The 19,352-nt window shown below is 50.1% G+C and overlaps 1 protein-coding gene across 8 annotated transcripts in view; it reads right to left on the bottom strand.

Annotated features, from left to right (window-relative positions):
• AAK1 (AP2 associated kinase 1) overlaps positions 1–19,352 on the bottom strand; it is a 78,645-nt gene that overhangs the window by 24,889 nt on the left and 34,404 nt on the right. For 4 of the 8 annotated variants that reach the window (XM_058423713.1, XM_058423714.1, XM_058423712.1 and 1 more), the window contains 11 exons: positions 18,454–18,575; positions 16,989–17,070; positions 15,026–15,158; positions 13,724–13,827; positions 12,692–12,771; positions 11,807–11,961; positions 11,448–11,722; positions 11,043–11,255; positions 7,758–7,978; positions 6,707–6,864; positions 6,247–6,363 (listed from right to left, as the gene is read on the bottom strand). In XM_058423713.1, coding sequence (XP_058279696.1) covers positions 6,247–6,363; positions 6,707–6,864; positions 7,758–7,978; positions 11,043–11,255; positions 11,448–11,722; positions 11,807–11,961; positions 12,692–12,771; positions 13,724–13,827; positions 15,026–15,158; positions 16,989–17,070; positions 18,454–18,575 — 1,660 coding nt within the window. Of the gene's footprint in view, positions 1–669; positions 742–4,482; positions 4,579–6,246; positions 6,364–6,706; positions 6,865–7,757; positions 7,979–11,042; positions 11,256–11,447; positions 11,723–11,806; positions 11,962–12,691; positions 12,772–13,723; positions 13,828–15,025; positions 15,159–16,988; positions 17,071–18,453; positions 18,576–19,352 lie in introns of all 8 variants that reach the window. The other 4 variants (XM_058423711.1, XM_058423716.1, XM_058423715.1 and 1 more) reach the window with 2 other exon arrangements.

Genomic DNA, 19,352 nt, shown 5'->3' on the forward strand with positions numbered 1-19,352 from the left:
CAAGCAAAACAGCTGCAGAAAATGCAGAGCAAGAGCCTGCAGCTGATGGGTCTTGGAGCATCCCCAGGAGGCCCATGCCGGTGGCTTCAGAGCCTGGAAAACCAAATCACTTCCTCCAGGAATAAAGCAAGAGCCTCTCCTCTGATTTGCACCAACACAAGAAGGAGGTGAAGCCATTGAGTTAACTCTGGATTCGTATCTTGGGACAGGCAAAGAGGCCAAACCCCATGCACTGGCTGAGAAGCACAGCTTTGGCCAATCCAGTGAGAAAGTGCTGACCTTTTCTTCAGATCCCTTTTCTAACACATGCACAGACCCGATGGAGTTTACAGTCAGTTTGCACAGACTCTGCATCCGCAGCCACCACTGCCAGAGACTCTGTTGCCATGCTGCTTTTATTGCTGGCCACACACCCCTTCAGCCACAAATGCGCAGAAAGCGTTGTAAGAAACGCCAGAGTTAGGAAAAAAAACATCAGTCAAGAGATGAGGGAGGCAAAGGGGGCTTTGGGTTAGAGCAGGCTACTAGAAAGAACAGGAACTCCTGAAAACTTGCAAGTTAAAAGGGAGTGGAGGGCAGAGCTCTGTGCCAGGGTGAGGACACTGACCACAAGGCACATGCCCGAGGCAGCAGGGGCAGCAGCACCGCACACACAGGGCTGGTACTCACTGCAGGGCTGCCCTGGGACAGCACACACAGCTCAGGAGAGCACACAGCAGAGTCCTCTCCTTCGGGGGCCAGCTGGGAAAGAGAGACACGGCTGTGAAAGTCCTGCCAGGTCAGCAGGTGGGAGGGAAATCAGCAGCGTGGGCAGAGATTTGTCACTGGGGAAGGTTTCTGCCTATTGACTGATCAAGTATTAGCAGATTAAAGGAGGCCCTGCATGGTATTCAGCAGCAGAGAACTTGGACTAGTCCAGGGAAGGCACTGCATTCCCATTCTCCTGATGGAGTTGCTGTGAAATGGGATGGGTTCTCACCTAACACGAGCAGAAAGAAGGGGAATAAAGGCAAATGGAATGCTGCAGATGCACAGCACTCTGTAAACACCATGGAGGGTAACAGGACAACACTTAGCAGGGGCTCCTTAAGAGATCAAAATCAAGCAAATTTTACTTTCATGTTCAAGACCTCAAATATTTGTAAAATAATAAATTCTCCCCCCTAAGATCAAACTCAAAGCTCAGAGAGAAGAACACTGGATGCTCCCTACACTCATTTTGTTGGGATTCTCATGGTCTGCTGCTTCTGTTGCTCTAAATCATCACACCACCACCACATCCTCTCAGTAAATACAGCAATGAAATCAATCAAGTAGTTGCCCTTTTGCATCTCCCCAACACAAGATGTAAACTCAGATCATTAGTGCACACCCACAGTTGCTGTGCATGCCTAATTGTGCACGTGCAATTACTTTATCTCAATGTGTCATCTTGGTACAAATCAATTCTCAGCAGAAATACAGTTGTTTATTACAGTTGTTTATAAACACCCAGGCATAGCTGGGCACCCAGTTATGTTCTCAGGATTTAGGGGCCTGGAGTAGAGTTATGGTGATTAAAAACACCTTATCCAGTATTTTGTTCCCCAAAAAATTAAATACCCTCCTAGATCAGTCAGAGTGATCCCACAGACAGAGTTCCCCTGGCCAACACCCCAGGATTAGTCAGTGCTAAAGCCTGAAATAAGCTCATCAAGAATAGCCTGGCTCATTTTCCTGCACATACACAAGGAAATATGTTTTCAGCATGAATATTTAATTATCCCTTATTTTAACAGATGTTTTGCCATATTTTTACATCCCTCTTGCCAGCTCCTCTTACTAGTTACAATTCCATTACGAACTGCAGCCATTACATAGGGGAGGAGGAGGGACACACTGAAAATCACCCACTGCATCTGTCCTTCTGCAAGGTGGGAGAGGCCAAGGGCTCTGACCAGCACTCAGGTGATGCCACCTGCACCTCCAAGTGCCATGGGGAGCAGGCTTGTGGCTAAGCAGAAAAAGCAGCTGAGCTTTAGCAGGCCCTCAGCTGCTGCAGGGTTAGAGGGCAGAACCCCCAGGACTGGCCCTGTGGAACAAACAGGGCAAAGATGCAATAAAAACCTCAGCCATGGACTGAAACCCTCCCTGAACAACACTGCCCTGTAGGCTCAGGGGGCAGGCTCACTTCCACCATGACAGGGCCATGCACCCTCCCAGCTGATAAAAACAGAGGTAAAATGTTTTCAAAGCAAGGACGTTCACTATCAAAGCTTTCTCAGGCATAAAAATATTCCAAACACAAAGCAAATATTCAGCTGCTCCTGCACAGAACTGAGACACCTGGCAAGGTGCAGTGCTGGTGCCTGCAGTCACTCCCAGCTCTGCTGACCACTGGAAACACCTGAGCTGCCTGGGCCAAGCCCTCTGTGCTGGGGATGTTGCTGCATGAGCAACACTGAAACAGAAGAACAAACATGACACTACTGGATGACACACACAGTCTGAAAACCTGAGTTCAAGTCCAAAAATTTGATCTTTTCCGTTGAATTTACAAGCAGGCAACCCCTCTTAGTTTCAAAGCTAAGGACTGGTGTGTAGCCCTAGTCCTTGAAAATATTCATGAGCTCCTGGCCTCAAGTTTTACTTCAAGAAGAACAAACAGATGAAAATGTCTTTGCAGGAACCCTCAGGGCCAATGAAGCCAGGTCTCCTGCATGTCCTGGTCCCATGGAAGGGGATCCACTGCACTGAACAGCACCAGAGGCAGCAGAGAGCAGGGTTAGCACCTGCCTGCAGACATCCACAAGCAGGCAGGCTCACATCTGCAGGGGAAGCAAGCTGGCACCACAGAGCCTGCACCCACTGCTGCTCTGATGAGCTGCCCCAAGGGCAGGGCTGACAACTTCACAGGGATTTCTCTACTAGTAGGAATTCCAGAGCTGCCACAGCTGAGGCTACAACTGCTGCTCCTTGAGGTCCTGCTGTGTGGCAAAGCAACAAGGGAAACATCGTGGTGTCCAACTGTGAACTGAGGATGCTGGTGGGGAATTCGATGGCCTGGGTGACTTCAGTCAGCACAACCAACACTTCCAGTAGCATTTCAGGGGAGGAAGAAGGAAAATGTGCAGTCAGGTGCCTTCTGTGGATTGTTTTCACAGCAGAGCTGGGCAGGTCAGCTCCTGGCAGTGCTCACACAGGGAACAAAGACTCCAAGTTTTGCTTCTACTCTCAAACTGCATTGATGAGTAAAATCCCTTTTGGACCAAACCACACTTCTTCTGCTCTTTGAGCATCCACCAGAAGGAAGCAAGTTCCACAGAGTTATGGATAAAAGGTTTCTTTTTTTCCTGAACTGCTCCAACTCTCCATGGAGAGATGTCACCTCCACGGTACATTTTGAAGCTTGGTCCTCCAAAGCACCAGTGATCCAGAGCCTGGGCTAAGGACAAGGGTGGGACCTGCCACACACATTCACCAGAGGGCTGAGAGAGGCTCCAAGATAAAAATATTCCCATATTCCAAATCCCACCGTTTTGCAAATAAGCTCCTAAGCACTTACATAATCTTGTGCTAAAAAGTGTTGGCTGCTGCAGTCAGAAATGTGCACGGAGAAGGCTTAGAAGCAGCACTGCAAAGTAAATGAAATAGCACCAACTGCACTGGAAAATCTTGCCAAATCAGAAAAGGTCACATGTAACTTCTGCTTCACAAGATGCTCAGATATGCAACAGACTTTGGAAGCCATAGGAACACTGACTTTTATAGGAACGAAAGATTACCAGTAATAAAACCTACAATTTCAACATTGGAGACAATTTGAAAACAGATTAAGTCCGAACAGGTCATTAATTGCCTACAGATTATTTCTCATAGAATCTTGGAATGGTTTGTGTTGGAAGGGCCCTTAAAGCCCATCGCAGTCCACCCTCTGCCATGGCAGCGACACATTCCACCATCCCAGGGTACTCCAGGCTGGCCCTGGGCACTGCCAGGGATCCAGGGGCAGCCACAGCTGCTCTGGGCACCCTGTGCCAGGGCCTGCCCACCCTGCCAGGGAGGAATTCCTTCCCAACATTCCATCACAGCCTGCCCTTTGGCAGTGGGAAGCTCTGTGTCCTGTCCCTCCAGGCCCTTGTCTCCAGCTCTCTTGGAGCCCTTTCAGACACTGGAAGGGGCTCTGAGGTCTCCCTAGAACATTCTCTGCTCCAGATTGAACAACTCCTATTCCCTCAGCTTTCCCTCCTAGGACAGGTGCTCCAGCCCTCCAAGCACTTTTGGCTTTGAATGCTGAGCCTCTGGAGACACCAACATTTCTGGCATTAGGAACAATGAGATAACCCAGGCTCTGCCATAAAAACCATCCCCACTGCCAGTGAGCCCAGCAGAGCCTGGCAGTGCCCAGGATTTCAGCTGTGCCTACAAACAGAACCAGAAGATTAAGAGGACAAAACAAAGCCCAAAGCTCTGCCCCCGCTCCACCCCCTCAGTTCTGGTTACCTGGAGTATCAGATAACGGGAGAGGAATGAAAGGATCAGGCACAGTCAGGAGAGGAGGGCTAGAGTCCAAACTCAGAATGTCTTTCGTTTTTTCAGCTGGTAGAGAAGAGGAAAGGAAAAGGCAGAGTGAACAGAGAAGAGGAAAGGAGAAAGCACAGAGCAAAACCCCAGCTCTGGCCTGACACAACCACACACAGGCACACTCCGACCAAGTGTACTACTAAAAAGAAAAAAAAAAAAAAAAAAAAATACAACCAAACACACAAAATAAAAAAAAAAAAAAAAAAACAACCAAAAACCCAAACAACCAAACAACCCAACAAACAAAACTACTGTTACCATGTAGTTCTCCAACACAGTTTAACCCACAGATCTCAGAATACTCCCTGGCAGGGAAGAACTCTTATCTGCCTTCACAGCAGCACAAAAGGAGAAAGGCCTCAAAAAGGACACAGAGCCTGTGTGGGGCCTCTGTGTCTGCAATAAAAGCTGCAGCATCATGCACCAACCAGGCTGGAAGTGCCCAGGCCAGCACCAAGATTTCTGAGATACCTTCCTATGCCAACCCCCAGGACTGGAAAGTCAAGGGGCACATTTTAAAGACACCGGCAAGAACTGACCATAGTACACAAACCACAGAGCCCAGGGCACACAGATGCTCCTCAGGCCTTGCACAAGGTGCTTTACAGCTCAGCATGGAGCTGCTGCTGCTCAGTGTCATTCACAGAGGCTGATGGAACACCACAACCTGCTCACAGCTGGACAAACTCAGAAAGCTCCTCAGGAGCACTCCTGTCTCAGGGACTTCAACTCCTTAATTCTCCAGTAAGAACCAGCATACCAAGCTCAGTTATAAGCACCCCTAAATCTCCTTTCATAAGCAGAAATATGCATCAATAGGTTTGTCACTCCTTGCCCCACAAAGGATTCTGCAGCCTCTTCCCAGACTCCTCTCACCAAGAGTTGTTTTGCTTCTGTGGGGTGCATTTTCACCAGGAAGGAGGATCCCTGGCATTTGGAGCTCCTGGAAGCAGCACCTCTGTGCTTGGCAGGTCTGAGCTGCCCTCAGGGAGAACTGATGCTGAAGGATTAGAAATGAGCAGCAGCACTCACCAAGGGGTTTTGGCATAGAAGGGGCTGCTCACAGCGAAACTTTGGGACACAAGGACCAAAGGAAACACCAGACAAGGTCCACAGGCAGGGGCTTCTGCAGAGAAACTCCTCAGACCAGCCAAGGGCTCTGGAGCCACACACCCTAGCCAGTGCAGAAATTAGTGCCTTCATCACTTAATGTGTCAATTATGAGACTGCTCTCCCTTGAGGACTTCCCCTGCTCACTCATCCCTGCTGTCCTCATCACTCTGCAGCAGAGACATTGTTATCCCTGTTCCTCTGCTCCTCCAAACACACCAGCAGGTCTGACCAACACCTCCAAGCCAGTTCCTTCACTGCACACAACCGGTTTTGCTCTTTGTTATGAGCTCCACGGAACTCCCACACACCAAGAAGCTTCCTTGCAAACTTAAGGAGCTCAGTTTCTTCCCTCACCACAAGCTCCACCTCCACAGAGTGTCCCGTCTCTGCCACCCAACTGTGACAAGGGAATGCAGCCTCTGTACATTCCCTCCTCTCCTGAAGTGCCAACCCTGCTCCCTGCAGCTCTCACTGCCAAGGCCCAGCTCAGTTTGCATCAGTTTTCCTTCCCTTCCAAAGATGCTCTGACCAGGAGCTGCCATTCCACGCTGCTCGTGTTCACAGACTCACCTGGCCCAGCAGTGAAGGACGAGCCGCCAAAGGCATCTGCCGGGGCTGCGGACGCAGCCGGCTGGAAACCCGGGATCAGGTTCTCCGTGGAACTGGCTGCCTTTTCTGGAGCCTTCCCTGGAATGCAGACCCGGAGTTAGGGGAAAAACTTCTGTTCTGGAAGTAGGCCGCTTAGCCATATTTTTAAAATGCTGTTCCACTAAGTGACTTAAGTCCCTTCCTGCAAATCCCAACTTGCAGATGAAGCAGAGTTTAAACTGCAGCTTCCACAGGCACCTGAGCAGGGGTACTCTGCCTCTGAGGCACCACTGAACTGCAAACAGAAAGAAACTGGGAGGATACAGCCAGAGGACTGTTATTATACGGAGCACCCAAGCAGCCCCCACCCAAAAGCATCCCCCAATCCATGGCATCTTCCCTTTCCAGAGCAGGCAGGTGTTAAAGCACCCCATGGGCCTACCATCCCCCAGCTTTGCAAAGTCCTTGTTCAGCAGCTCCTCAGCTGTGAGCTTGGAGAAGTTGTCATCATCGAAGGGGTTCCACGTGGACAGGTCGGGAGGGTTGTAGACGTTCTGCTGCGAGGTCCTTGGCGAGCCCGAGGGCGTGGTGGAAGCAGATCTGCATGTGGTCATCCCAAACAAGAGCCATTAACCACCCATCTGAAATCCTCTGGCCAGCACTACCAGCTGGTCCAAGCTACTACACGCTAATGACCTCCCAATTAAAACATCCAGTGCGAGTTACTGCAATCCCATCCTCCAAAGCCTGGGCACTCACACCTCAGGGGTTAAAACCAGCATCCCACCAGGAACAGCAGTGCCCACAGGAAAGCTTCTTGCCTGAGATACTGTAAAAGTGACCTAGCAAATACTCCTGGGGAATCAGAGCTCCACTAAGATCTCCAAGACCATCAAGTCCAACCTTCAGGAAGTGCTGGTGTCAAGCAGTGAGAATGAAGTGCACACTGGGGCTGTGACTGAAATGACACTGCCTTTTGTGAGCCAGAGAAGGCCCGGGTCACCCAAAGCTTTTTGGGAGCTCAGACAACTCATAAGGACTTTGGGACAAATTTTCCAGCACTTCCTGCCAAGCCCTAAACTGACCTCTTGAAGGCAGACTTACTCAGAGTTTTGTGTGTGTACCTCCATTTAGAGCTTTGCATCGAACACCTCCCAGGAGCCTGACCCAGCCCTCACTCCACATCCCACACGGGAGCCCTGGGCACCTACTTGGACTTGTTGAGGCTGACCCTTCAACCCCCAGGCACCTACTTGGACTTGTTGAGGCTGACCCCTCACCCCAGGCACCTACTTGGACTTGTGGAGGCTGACCCCTCACCCCAGGCACCTACTTGGACTTGTGGAGGCTGACCCCTCACCCCAGGCACCTACTTGGACTTGTGGAGGCTGACCCCTCACCCCAGGCACCTACTTGGACTTGTTGAGGCTGACCCCTCACCCCAGGCACCTACTTGGACTTGTTGAGGCTGACCCCTCACCCCAGGCACCTACTTGGACTTGTTGAGGCTGGCCTCGGCAGCGGCGGCCTGCAGCAGCTGGGTGGATTTGCTGGCGGGCACGCCGAACACCGCGCTGTGCGTGACGTCGCTGAGGATGCGGCGGTGCCCCGCGCGCTGCGCCTTGGGCGAGGACGGCGGCGTGAGCGAGCCCAGCTTCTGCCCCTGCGCCGTGCCCTGAGCCTGCTGCTGCTGCTGCCTCGCCTGAGCCTGCGCCTGCCAGGGGAGAAAAGCGGTGTCCTCGGTCAGAACCATGGGGAGAGAAGGGCTCCTGCTGGAGCACCCAGCATTCCAGTCATGGGCTGGGGATGGGCTGGAGGGGAAAAACCAGGCAAACAAAGCAATCGGGCCGGGGGGATTTGCTGCTCTGCAGTATTTCAGGATTACTGCACAGGTAGAAAGTCTTTTCCCTTCCCGTGGTGCAGCTCCGGAGGTAAAACCTCCGTTAGGATTTGGCAAAGGCTGGCTGGGCTCAAACCTGCTCAGGCACAGAGAGGCCGAGATGCAGAGCAGAGGTGGAAAGAACTCAGATCACAGAGCACAGGAGTCTCGTCACAGGGACACAGTGAAGGGCAGCACTGCCCCCAGCATGTAACGTGTGACCGGGGTCAAATGCCTAAAGGGGTGGAGGTCTTATGCAGAAATCTTGTGCAAAAAACCTTCCTCTTAGGGGAAGGATCAAAAAAAAAGAAAGCAAGGACTGCAGGAGCAACATTTGTCATTAAAATGTGGAGGAGAAAACCAAGCACATTTGGTTTAGGCATGAGCCAAGAGAGCCCAGCTACAAACCCTGTGAAAATGGCAAAGGCTTTCCTCACACTGATGTTATTTTCCCCATTGCCTTCGTCTTGCGTTACACTCACAAACCCATAAATATTTGAAATACGGTTTTGTAGTAATAAACAACAGCACCACTTGTGATTGCATGATTTTTCACAATATGTCTGTCAGGGAGATATCACTGCTGGATTTAAAACAGGAAAACTGGAATACAAGGAGCAGCAAGCTGTGCACGTCCCCCCTCCTTGCCTGGGCACTACCTCCCTGTTCCCAGGCCTTTTCCAACCAAGATGAAAGGCTTGGAAAGACCTAAGAGGGCGATAGGTGAGAGTTGCCCAGTGTGGTGCTGAACCCTGGTGGCAGAAGGCAAACAATGGGGAGCTGTCCTGCTTTTCTTCTGGCATTCCAGCACACACACTCACTGCAGAGAGGCAGAGTGCCCTGCCTGCTCCCCGTGCACCCACCTCCCTATGTAGGTCACTGCAGAACGGGACATTTGGTGCTGAGAGATAAAAGGGCAGCGCCAAAAAATCACCGCAGGAATGAAGGCAGAGCTTATTAAGCTGGAATCTCCCCACATGAAAAGGTTCTGACAGGTCCTGGCTAGGTGTCTTCTGCTTAGAGACTCTGCTCTGAAGAGACTGGGCTTCACTACCATTTTTTAAATGAGCCAACCACTCTTTTTCCCTCCTGACTGCTGCAGGAGCAGGAAAGAGTCCAGATGTGTCCGTTCTTATCAGCCCATCAGGGGAATAAGGCTAATTTTCAAGCTAGCTGATTTAATAAAATTAAGACTGCTCTTGTGCTAACAAATCACAGCAAAGGTCTTGAGTCAATGCTCCATTTGAAGCACTTCTGCCCTAAAAGGAACGGGGTTATAATGGGCATCACATAAAACCTGTCTGCACACGCTGAAAAATCTCCCACTAACTTCAACAAACTGACCTGCCCCTGGTCATTCACCAGAACAGGAACAAGACCAGGAACAGCTCCAAGTGTGTGCCCCACCCAAACCAGGGCTGGAAATACAACAGGAAATGGGATATGGCAGAGCCCTGAGACACCTCAGAGAGCAGAGTAAACAGCTGCCCCAGCATTGCTCAGCTCATGGATTAGGGAGTTTATTAGTCAAATGGAACTCCTGATGGCACTTCCAAGGAAAAAAGGAGAGGGGAATTAACTGGCAGCTCACAACAAAGCATAAAGGCACCCTTAGCCTGGACTCAAACAGTTGTGTACCTCTGAAATAATGGAATCATGGAATGGTTTGGGATGGAAGGAATCTTAAAGATGACCTAGCTCCATCCTGTGCCACAGGCAGGGATGCCACTCATTCCCCATGCAGCCCAGCCCTGAACACTTCCTGGGCTGCCAGCAGACACTGCCCGCTTTGCACATCTGCAGCCAGGTACAGCACAAACACTGGCAGCCTCCTCCTGCCCAGTGCCCAGGATTAATCCTAGCACACAGCCAGAGTTAGGGACACCCCTCTGAGCTCCCAAAGCCAGGGAAGAGTGGATGGGATTGCCCAGAAACAGAAGCACAGCTTCCTCCCACAGCCCTGCAGAGCACTTTGGCCCCCTGGCACAGCTCCCTGCCCCTCCCTGTGGGCAGCTGCCTGTTCCTCTGCATTTGGACATACTGTCCATCATGCAAAGAGCATTTATTTTAGGTGCACACTCAGATGATTAGTAAAGTGGATGATTGATTGATTTGTTTTTAGATATGGTTCTTTCAAAAGTCTCCTTTGAAAAGTCTCCTTCCCACTTCATTTATTAAGAAGTTAACCTAATGCTAGGAACAACCAGGAAGCTGTTTGTGCCTTCCTCTGAGCATCAGGCAAAAGTTTTCCAAACAAGCAGCAACATAAAGTAGTTCTGGTGCCTGGCGCCCATCCTGGTGTGTTAAGTACAAATAATGTTTCAGAGAGTTTCTCACATGGCAACGTGACAGCGGATGGAGAGAAGCTGCATTAAGCAGCTACTCATCTGCTTTCCACTCATCCATTACTCATCTCCTTTCTGTAGACCCAGTGCACAATTCTGGAATCCAGCATCCTGCTGGAATGAGAAATCCAAACAACTGCACATCTCGGAGGCAGCAAGGTCACCGCTGACATCCGTGACTCAGAAAAAAATGAATGATTATTAATCAGGACCCAGAATCATGGAATTGTTTGGGTTGGAAAAGGCCTCTAAGGTCATCAAGTCCCAACATTTCTTCAGATCTACCAAGACCACCACTATCCCATGTCTCCAAGTGCCACATCCACGTATCTGTTAAATCCTCCAGGAATGAGGACCCGACAGCTGTGCCAGGGCTGGACAACCCTTTGGGTGAAGAAATTTTCCTAATATCCAAACCAAACCTCCCCTGGCATCTGTGATCTGGGCTCTGTGAGTCTGAAAAGACAACTGAAGTGTCCCCAGCACACAGGAGATGGCAGAGGAGCATTTGCAGCCCAAGTCCCAGTGTCTCATCCCCATCCCCAAGGTCTCACCCCCTGCTCCTGCGGCTGCGTCGGCGGTGCCGCGCTGGGCTGGGCCTGGGGCTGCGCTGGCGCCAGGGGCTGCTGCTTCTGCTGAGATGCTGCTGCTGCTGCGGTCTTCTGCTGCATAGTTGCCTGCTGGGCCATCAGCTGCTGCTGCTGCTGCTGGTAGTAGTTCTGCATCAGCTGCTGCTGCACAGGTGCTCCTTGCTGCATCACTGGGAACTGGGAAACAACCGCTGGTTGAGAGGTTTGAGGTGTGGTGGACCTAGAGCAAATCTTGCTAGAGGATTGGGGATGCACTGGAAAATGCCTAAAAGTTGCACCCATTCCCTTCAAAAGCACAGGAAATTTGCCATAAACACAACGCTCCAGCACGGCAGACACAGATGCGATGAACCCGGTGCACACACTCACCTGCTGTGCCTGCATCATCTGCTGCTGCTGCTGCTGCTGCAAGTAGGCAGCCTGCTGTTGCTGCTGCTGCTGCAGGAGCTGCTGCTTCAGGAAAAGCTGCTGCTGATGCTGAGGGGTGGCCTGGGGCTGTGTGGAGGGGACCTGGGGCTGTGCCTGGGGCGCCGCTGCTGGCTTGGCCTGGGGCTGGGCTGGAGGTTGCTGCGGGGCTGCTTTTGGCTGGGGGGAGCTGGCAGGGAGCGAGGGCTGGGCACTGCCCAGGGCAGCTGGGCCTGCAACTGGGACAAGAACCCAAAGCCAAGGTTAGGTCAGTGCCCTGAGGCACACAGGGGGTGCAGGGACCACACAGACACATCGCTCACCCTGGGGCTGAATGGCTGCCTGGGCTGTGGCTCTCTTCCTGGGCGTCAGGGCTGGCTGGATAGGCAGAATTCCAGGGTTGGGCTGGGTCTGTCCTGCTTTAGGTCTCTGGCGGGGTGCTATGGATGTTTCTGTCGTAGGGATGGGGTCTGTGAGCCTGTTAAGGAAGGGCAGTGAGCACAGCCTGTGAGTTAAGCAGCTGGTGCACAGAACACACAGGGTTAAACACTTACCCACACTTCAGCTGGGTGTGACTGGCAAAGGTGAAACACTCGTGGGCAGCCAGACACACCAAGCACAGTAAAACCTCCTGTATGCATTCACAACAATTAATCCAACACTATTGTTCTGACTTCTCTGCCAATCATGGCATCTTCTCCTGGTGGACAGCTGGGACTTGTCAAAACCACTCAACTTACATCCAACTATTTCCTACAACATATTGCTTGAAACCACTCAGACTTCTGAATGAGCACATGAAGGACACAAATCAGCTCATGAGCAGCTGGTACCTTTGGGCAGAGTTGTCTAAACTGCCATCTTTAGATGTACTTTAACTTTGGTACATCCACCCCAGAATCAGGTCACTGAGCTCTTCTGATCCCTGTTTAGTGTTTACTGAGCTCCAAAAATGCACAGCAAGAGAGAGGAGCAGTCATCACCTCAGCCTTCTGTGAACACTGTGGTTTGTAGTTACCAAATTGTTCTCGATAACTAACAAACCTGATATCAGATGTTTCTGATAGCTGACACCTGACTAATGGGAAACGCTGCTCAGTCACCATTTGGCAACCGAAGTCCCCAAGGAAGCAGCTAAATACATCCTTGCTAATAAACAGCAGAGACAACAGGCAACAAAAGGAGGAGTAAAAAGCAGGTGGTGTTACCTGGCCTTTGGTTGACTCTTCTTTGCAGCAGCTTCACTTGCTTTAACTGGGTCTGGGAGTTTAGCAGGGATTGGAGAGTTCTGCAGATCCCAAAAACACCCAATTCAGTATTTTGAGGGCAGAGAACAGAGTCAGAAATAATGTGCAAAAACATCACAATAAAACAGGGAGATCTGGGGATTCCCAAAGCAATTACTCCTCATGCTAGACACATAACAGACACCACAAGGTTCATATCATGGGGAGATAAGAGTTTGGGAGAGCCTTTACAAAGGAAGAAAAGAGGGCTCAGCTTTCTGACCACTGAACATGGAATATGAACATAAAGTTCCACAGCACAACCTAGGCATTTTTAGAAGACAACCAGGAGACAGTAGCGCCAAAATTTATTAATGACGCTATAAAAACACAGGCATAATAGAACCCAAACTATCTCTTATCCATAAACACCATAAATAAGCACCTGAACATGGGGGAAAAAACCCAAATCTTCTATTTATTTAGAAACAACAAAATAAAATGTCTGTCACGGGTGCCCATAACAACATAAGAAAATAACTGTCAATTCCATTTTTCAGGTGAAGTCTCTAAAGACACACTAAGAAGGGGCAGATGGTTGTGGAAGGTCTGATGCTGTTCCAATGCCAAGTCCCAGCCAACAGACCCAGAACTGCTGTGCTCAAACCAAAGTGCAGGCCAAATGACACATGCTATGATGAGTGTGCCTGGAAATTAAACTAGTTTCCCAAGCACAGCCTAATTTTCCACGTTCACATGTACAAGATCTCTTGGTTGGCCTCACACTGGTGACTGGGTGAGGATGTAAATCAGGGATAAACAGAAATAACTAACACGAGAAACCCTGATTTCTGACCCAACAAATCCAAACCAAACTGTGCTGTTACAAACAAACAAGACCCTCCTAATTACACAACTGGGGAACAACCAACAGAACAGAGGCAAAAGCTGAGTATTCAGCAACTGCCTCCCCAGCCCCTCCCAGAGCCCCCGCCAGGCCGCTCCTCTGCTCACCTGGACATTCTGCACCGGGCACTCCTTCTTGGCCAGTTTGAATGCAAAGTAGGAGACCTGATAAATGTCAGGTCTCTTATCAGGGTCTGGCTCAAGCATGTACCCTTGAAGAGACAGAGATGCTGAGATCAGAGCAACAGGACACACAGATGCAGGGCAGCCAGCTGCAGCAGCACATCGGACTTGATACAACAAATGAGGGTTTTGTGCCGATGGTGGGGAGGACCTGGCACAGGGTGCCCTGAGCAGCTGTGGCTGCCCCTGGAGGCCTGGAAGTGTCCAAGGCCAGACTGGATGGGGATTGGAGCAGCCTGGGACAGTGGAAGCTGTCCCTGCCCATGGCAGGGGTGGCACTGGATGGGCTTTAAAATCCCTCCAAGCAATTCCATGACTCCACATTTGGTACAACCAGGTGCTAACAGGGTGTCCTGTCTCCTTCAAAGCACGGGGTCAGTGCAGGCTCAGCAGGGCTCAGCTGGGAACAGCGCAGGACACTCAGGATGGACCAGGACAGATCTTCCAGCAGAGCTGGGACCTGCAGCTGCTACTGAAGCCTCTGGGGCAAGAAAGGGAAATGCTGCCTGGCCAGGGAACAGCTTTGGGTGGGACTGGGCACTTCCAAGTGAAACCACAGGAAAAGGGATTGATCCAGCCCCAGGGTGCCGCCAGGACAGCGAGACAGGGCAGCCACAGGCACCACTGCAGATACCTCCACATCAGCAAAGAAAATACCAGCCTGCTCTGCAAACACATCCAACTCTGTGTGAGTCAAGACTGTGGCTAGGGAAAGAAAAAAAATCAAAAGCAGTGCTGGGAACAAGAGAGCTGCCCCAGCTTTGCCAAGAGCAGTGCATTGTACAGTTAATTACACATTCACTGTAGTCAGTGGGATATTTATAAATCATTTCAGTTCTGTTTCCCAGTTCACAGAAGATGAATTCTTATCACTAGCCTAAGTCACTGTGGTCTTTTCAGTTCCTTATCCAAACAGATTTATTACTGCAGAAATACGTTTCGGCATAAATAGGCTTATTGTGCAAGTTTCTGTAGGACTCAAACCAAACGGTTGTCTGTGTTCCTGCCTGCACACAGAGCTCACTCCAGCCTGGCTAAACAGAAATCTCTTTGTCATGACTGTGTCTCCAAGAGTGATCTCCTAAACTAGTAAAAGATCACTTTAACCACTTCTGTGTGCAAGCAAGCCTCTGAAAAGGACCGAGAAACTCATGGTTTTACTGTAGGGGCTGTGAGAGCAAAACCCCAGCGCAGTTCTTCAGACCTGTGGCGCTGTCAGACACTCACGGATGAGGCAGTGCATGTCCTGGGAGTGCCGGGAGTTGTCTGGAATGGTGAAGTTACCATCACAAATGGCCACCTGGCTCTCCCCAAAGGGCAAGGTGAAGTAGCACAGCTTGTACAGCAAACAGCCCAGGGCCTGCAGAGAGAGAGAACAGGGCAAGGATTCACCAGCCTGAGCCCAGCAGGGCACAGCACAGCTCTGAGAGCACGGCAGGGAGCAAGGGGGTCCCTGCACCAACACCCTGAGAGGGACCTGAGACAGGCACGGCTGCAGGGTAAGATGAACACATGCAGAGCTCCCCCTCATTAGATGATCTGGGGGATTGTTCATCACCACACTCCCCACAGCTCTGCAGAGCGTGACCCTTTGTGTCACTGAACAGGCAAAGCCTTTCTGCCACACGCTGGGAGGAAAGGGCAAAGTAATAGCACAAATAAACGGCAACCATCGTCATTAATACACCCATTCTGACAAAGAGAAACACAAACTCTTTCCAAGATTAAGTTCAAACAACCTTTCAACTGCTATAAATAAATGCCAGGGAAGTACAGCTCATTCCTCAAGCTGCCAGGTCCTACCACCCTTCCCTCTTACTGCCATAATGCTTTTGGCAGCAAGAACCACCATCTATTGCAAAAGAAAACAGTTTTTGCACAAAGGGCTAATTATGAAACACCTACCGTCTCAGAGGGGGGAGCAGGAAGCATTTCCTAACCCTAAGAAAACTCAACATCAGCTCATCTCTTTTGTCATAGGATTTCAAAATGAAATTGCACTCTGGGTTAAAAAAATCTCAGTAAGATTTAAGGGAAAGGGAGGTTTCCAGCAGGACAAGGACTGGAACAGGCCAGGAAACTGAGGCCCCACTGTGCTCACCACCATACGCTGCTCTGGACATGCTCTAAGTGTAACTGGAACAGAACTCCCGCCATGCCAGGAAGAGCAGAGCCTTTGGATCTCCCCCTTTCCACACTATCACAGGAAGGAGTACAAATCCTGATCGTCCTCTGGCTGCCTTTGAGGTCCTGTCCTTTCTCATTGTGACCTCCCCCCTCCACTCCAGGCCAGTGACCCTGCACAGTGCAGGGCTGATCCCACAGCCCCCTGGTTAAACCTGTTCCCACAGCCCCCTGGTTAAACCTGACCCCACAGGAGCTGCTGCTTCCCCAGCACCAGCCAAGCTCACTGAGGGGACATCCAGCAGATGTCACACCAGCAATTCTCCCCCTCTTGCAGATGCAGAACTATTGAACATACATCAAAACTCTTTTTCTGCTCCTACCATGTTACTTCCTAGCTCAGGGCTCAAAAAAAACCCACAAAACATGGTCCAGTTAGCATTTAAAGCACTTTTAAACACATGTGCTGAATTGCCACTCCAAACAGCACAGACTCTCTCACCTCTATCCCACCCAAAGGAGCCTTCCCTGCTTGGCAAGGTTAGCCAGGAACAGATTCCACCACAGCTGGATTTTGCTCTCACCATGAAGAAAGAGCATGGCAGGATTGCCCAGATTATCAGAAACAGCGCAGAAGTTTGGCCTTTGGCCAGTTTGACAACTCAGCCCTGTGTTACACAAGATCAGCATCCTGCTGCTGCTGCTGGGAGCATTTTTCTCAGGTTTCTACTCAAATCAGACCAGAACTTTGATTCTACACACTAACAATCCAGCCCAGGCACAACGAGCCACAATATCCTGAATCTTCTGCTTTAACTCTTAAGATGTGAAATCACGTTTGCCCTATTCAACCCCGGAGTTCCACCCATCTCTAAATTCAAACCACACAGGAGGAGTAGACACGTCTGCTCCACCAGCCTCCCCCTGCTCAGCAGGAACTCATCAGACACATCATCAGAGGAATTCTTTATTCAGAAACTGTCCAGGCTCTCAGGAAACGAGGCCAGCCCTGTTTCCCTGCCATGGCAATGAAAGCAGCCTACCTGGAAGATGTTTCCATACGTACCCAAATGTCTGCTTTTGTAGTGATGAGTTTGCCGCTGTACAGGTTCACCATCTCTGGTGCTCTGTAGGATAACGTCGTGTACCTGCAGGGGAAAGTGGATCAGCGAGTTCAAAAAGGGTCTGTCAGGTATGTCATATTCCCAAATAATTCAAAATTCATTCTTTCCCTATTCATTTTAAGGAAAAGGTGTCTATCAGAAAAATCTTCTAACAGCACCACCTGCTACACACCTCAAACAATAAAACATCCCTCAAACGGCCATGGGAAGCCAAAATAGTAACCACAATCCTTTCTAAAGCACAGAATTCACCACAAAACTGTGCAGTCATTTTAAGAACAGAAACATTCAAGGATTCAAACAAGGTCAGTAATTAAATGTCCTCTGCAATGCCCTCACTGCAAGGCTGTGGCCAACTGTTATCAGAGATTGTAACTGGATATGTGGCTCCTAAAAAAGTAGATTTCAACACCAGGAGTCCTGCTCAGAGCCACTGTAGCAAGGGATGGGTCACTGTGTACCTCAAACCACAGTGAGAATCTGCCTCATCTTAACAGATCACAGCAAACAGAAAAGCTGGAAACTGTTCCACAGATTTAGAGGTTCTTCTGATAAGATTTCCTACCAGCAGGTCTGTCATTTCTGCCTGCTGCTTACCCTGATCACAGGAAAGCATTGCCAAAGGTTTTGTAAGCTTAAGTGTACAAATAGGGCATTCCAAGGGGACTGCAATGCCAGATTAGGAGCACGCTGAAAACTCCAGTCAAACAAATCTAGGAAATCCAGGTAGGTATAGCTGAACCTCAACCAAAAAAAGGCATCTGTACCCATTCCTAACCAGCCAGAAAGCTGTACTAACAGGAGTGGCAAGTCTGCAGCAGTGAGAGCTGCTAGAACCAAAGCAAGGCTCAGGACCTGGAGCGTGCTCCACCCCTGATCCAGGGCTCACTGGACTGCAGGTGAAGCCCCCTTTTAAAAAGCACCAAGGGGCACCAGAGGTGCTGCCACAACAGCTGGCAGTGCGTGGGGCAGGAGGAGCTGGACTGAACACCTCCAGGAGCTGACACTTCCCATGCAGAGCCGGGATCGGCCCCAGCCCGTGCCTGGATCCGTGGGGAGGGGAGCTCAGCGAGGATGGGACTGTGCCATCCCTGTCTGCAGCTCAGAGAAGCCAAGACAGATGAAGCTCAGAGACAGTGTGACCCTGCACAGGACAGGAGAGGTCACTGCCTCGCCAGGGTGGGGCTGCTTCTCTGCATTCATCTCAGTCTTCCAGGTCCAAAGCAATTACATCAAGCTCAATTTATTGTTTCACCTTCCCCCGGGCACTCATTCACCTGCAGCAGACACTGCCATGCAGCACAGCCAATCTGCTGCAACAGGCTGAGCAAAATTAATCCCAGCACAAGAAAAAATTACCCTTCAAACACAAACTACAGCCCAGCTGAAAAGGCAAAGCACACTTACTTCTTGATTTCCTCCTCGACCGCGTTCACCCCTTCTGTTTGAGGGTTCTGGAATTTGTTAGTAGCACTTCCAAAGTCACACAGGACATAGTGACCACGGTCATGCAGTAGGATGTTTTCAACCTGGGAGCATCACAGACAGACAGAGAATTACTCAGACAAAAAAATATTCAGGGTTTGGGTTTTTTTCACATGAGTTAAGGTTTTAAGTGCCTGAAGCCACATCAGACATCTGACACTAAAGTCTAACATGACAGCAAAGAAAACAGGCATCAAAACTGTGTCACATCTCCTAAAATAGAAGTCAAATCATGGAAGCACAGTTGTAACACTGCCTTCCATCCCACCACCCCTCCTTTCTCCTCCTGCAAGCACATTTCTTTGCCTCTTGTAAGACTTCAGTGCCCCAGTGCCTTTGGAACTCAACATTCCTGAGTTACTGTGCCCCTGGTCTGGCATCTAAATTGGGGACAGAAATCCAAGCTGTCCCAGCTTTGCAAAAGGCTGTAACTCCTCACTGGAAGGCAAACAAATAACACACACACTTCCATATTTATGAAAGTAAAACACATCTCCAGGTCTTTGCCTGCATTTTACCTGTCCCTGATGGTCTCATTCAAAACAGCTCATGCATTCAGTCCCTAAAGAGGAGCTGTAGCAGCAGAGGCTCCCCTAGACTGCTGAGAAGACCCTTTTCTTTCAAGTATTATTTGGTACCTTGAATCAGGTAACACAAACAAATGCTGAAACAAATAAAATCAGCAGAAACCTTCTCCTCAATACTCACAGCTGTGCATTAACAAAACTACCTAAGAAAATTGCCTGTTTCAACACTGACTTAAAATGTGTGAAACCCTGCATTCCATCCTTTGCTTTGGCAGAGGATCCTTGTGCTCCAGC

This window comes from Hirundo rustica, chromosome 28 (genome assembly GCF_015227805.2).
Source record: "Hirundo rustica isolate bHirRus1 chromosome 28, bHirRus1.pri.v3, whole genome shotgun sequence".
Lineage (NCBI taxonomy): Eukaryota > Metazoa > Chordata > Aves > Passeriformes > Hirundinidae > Hirundo > Hirundo rustica.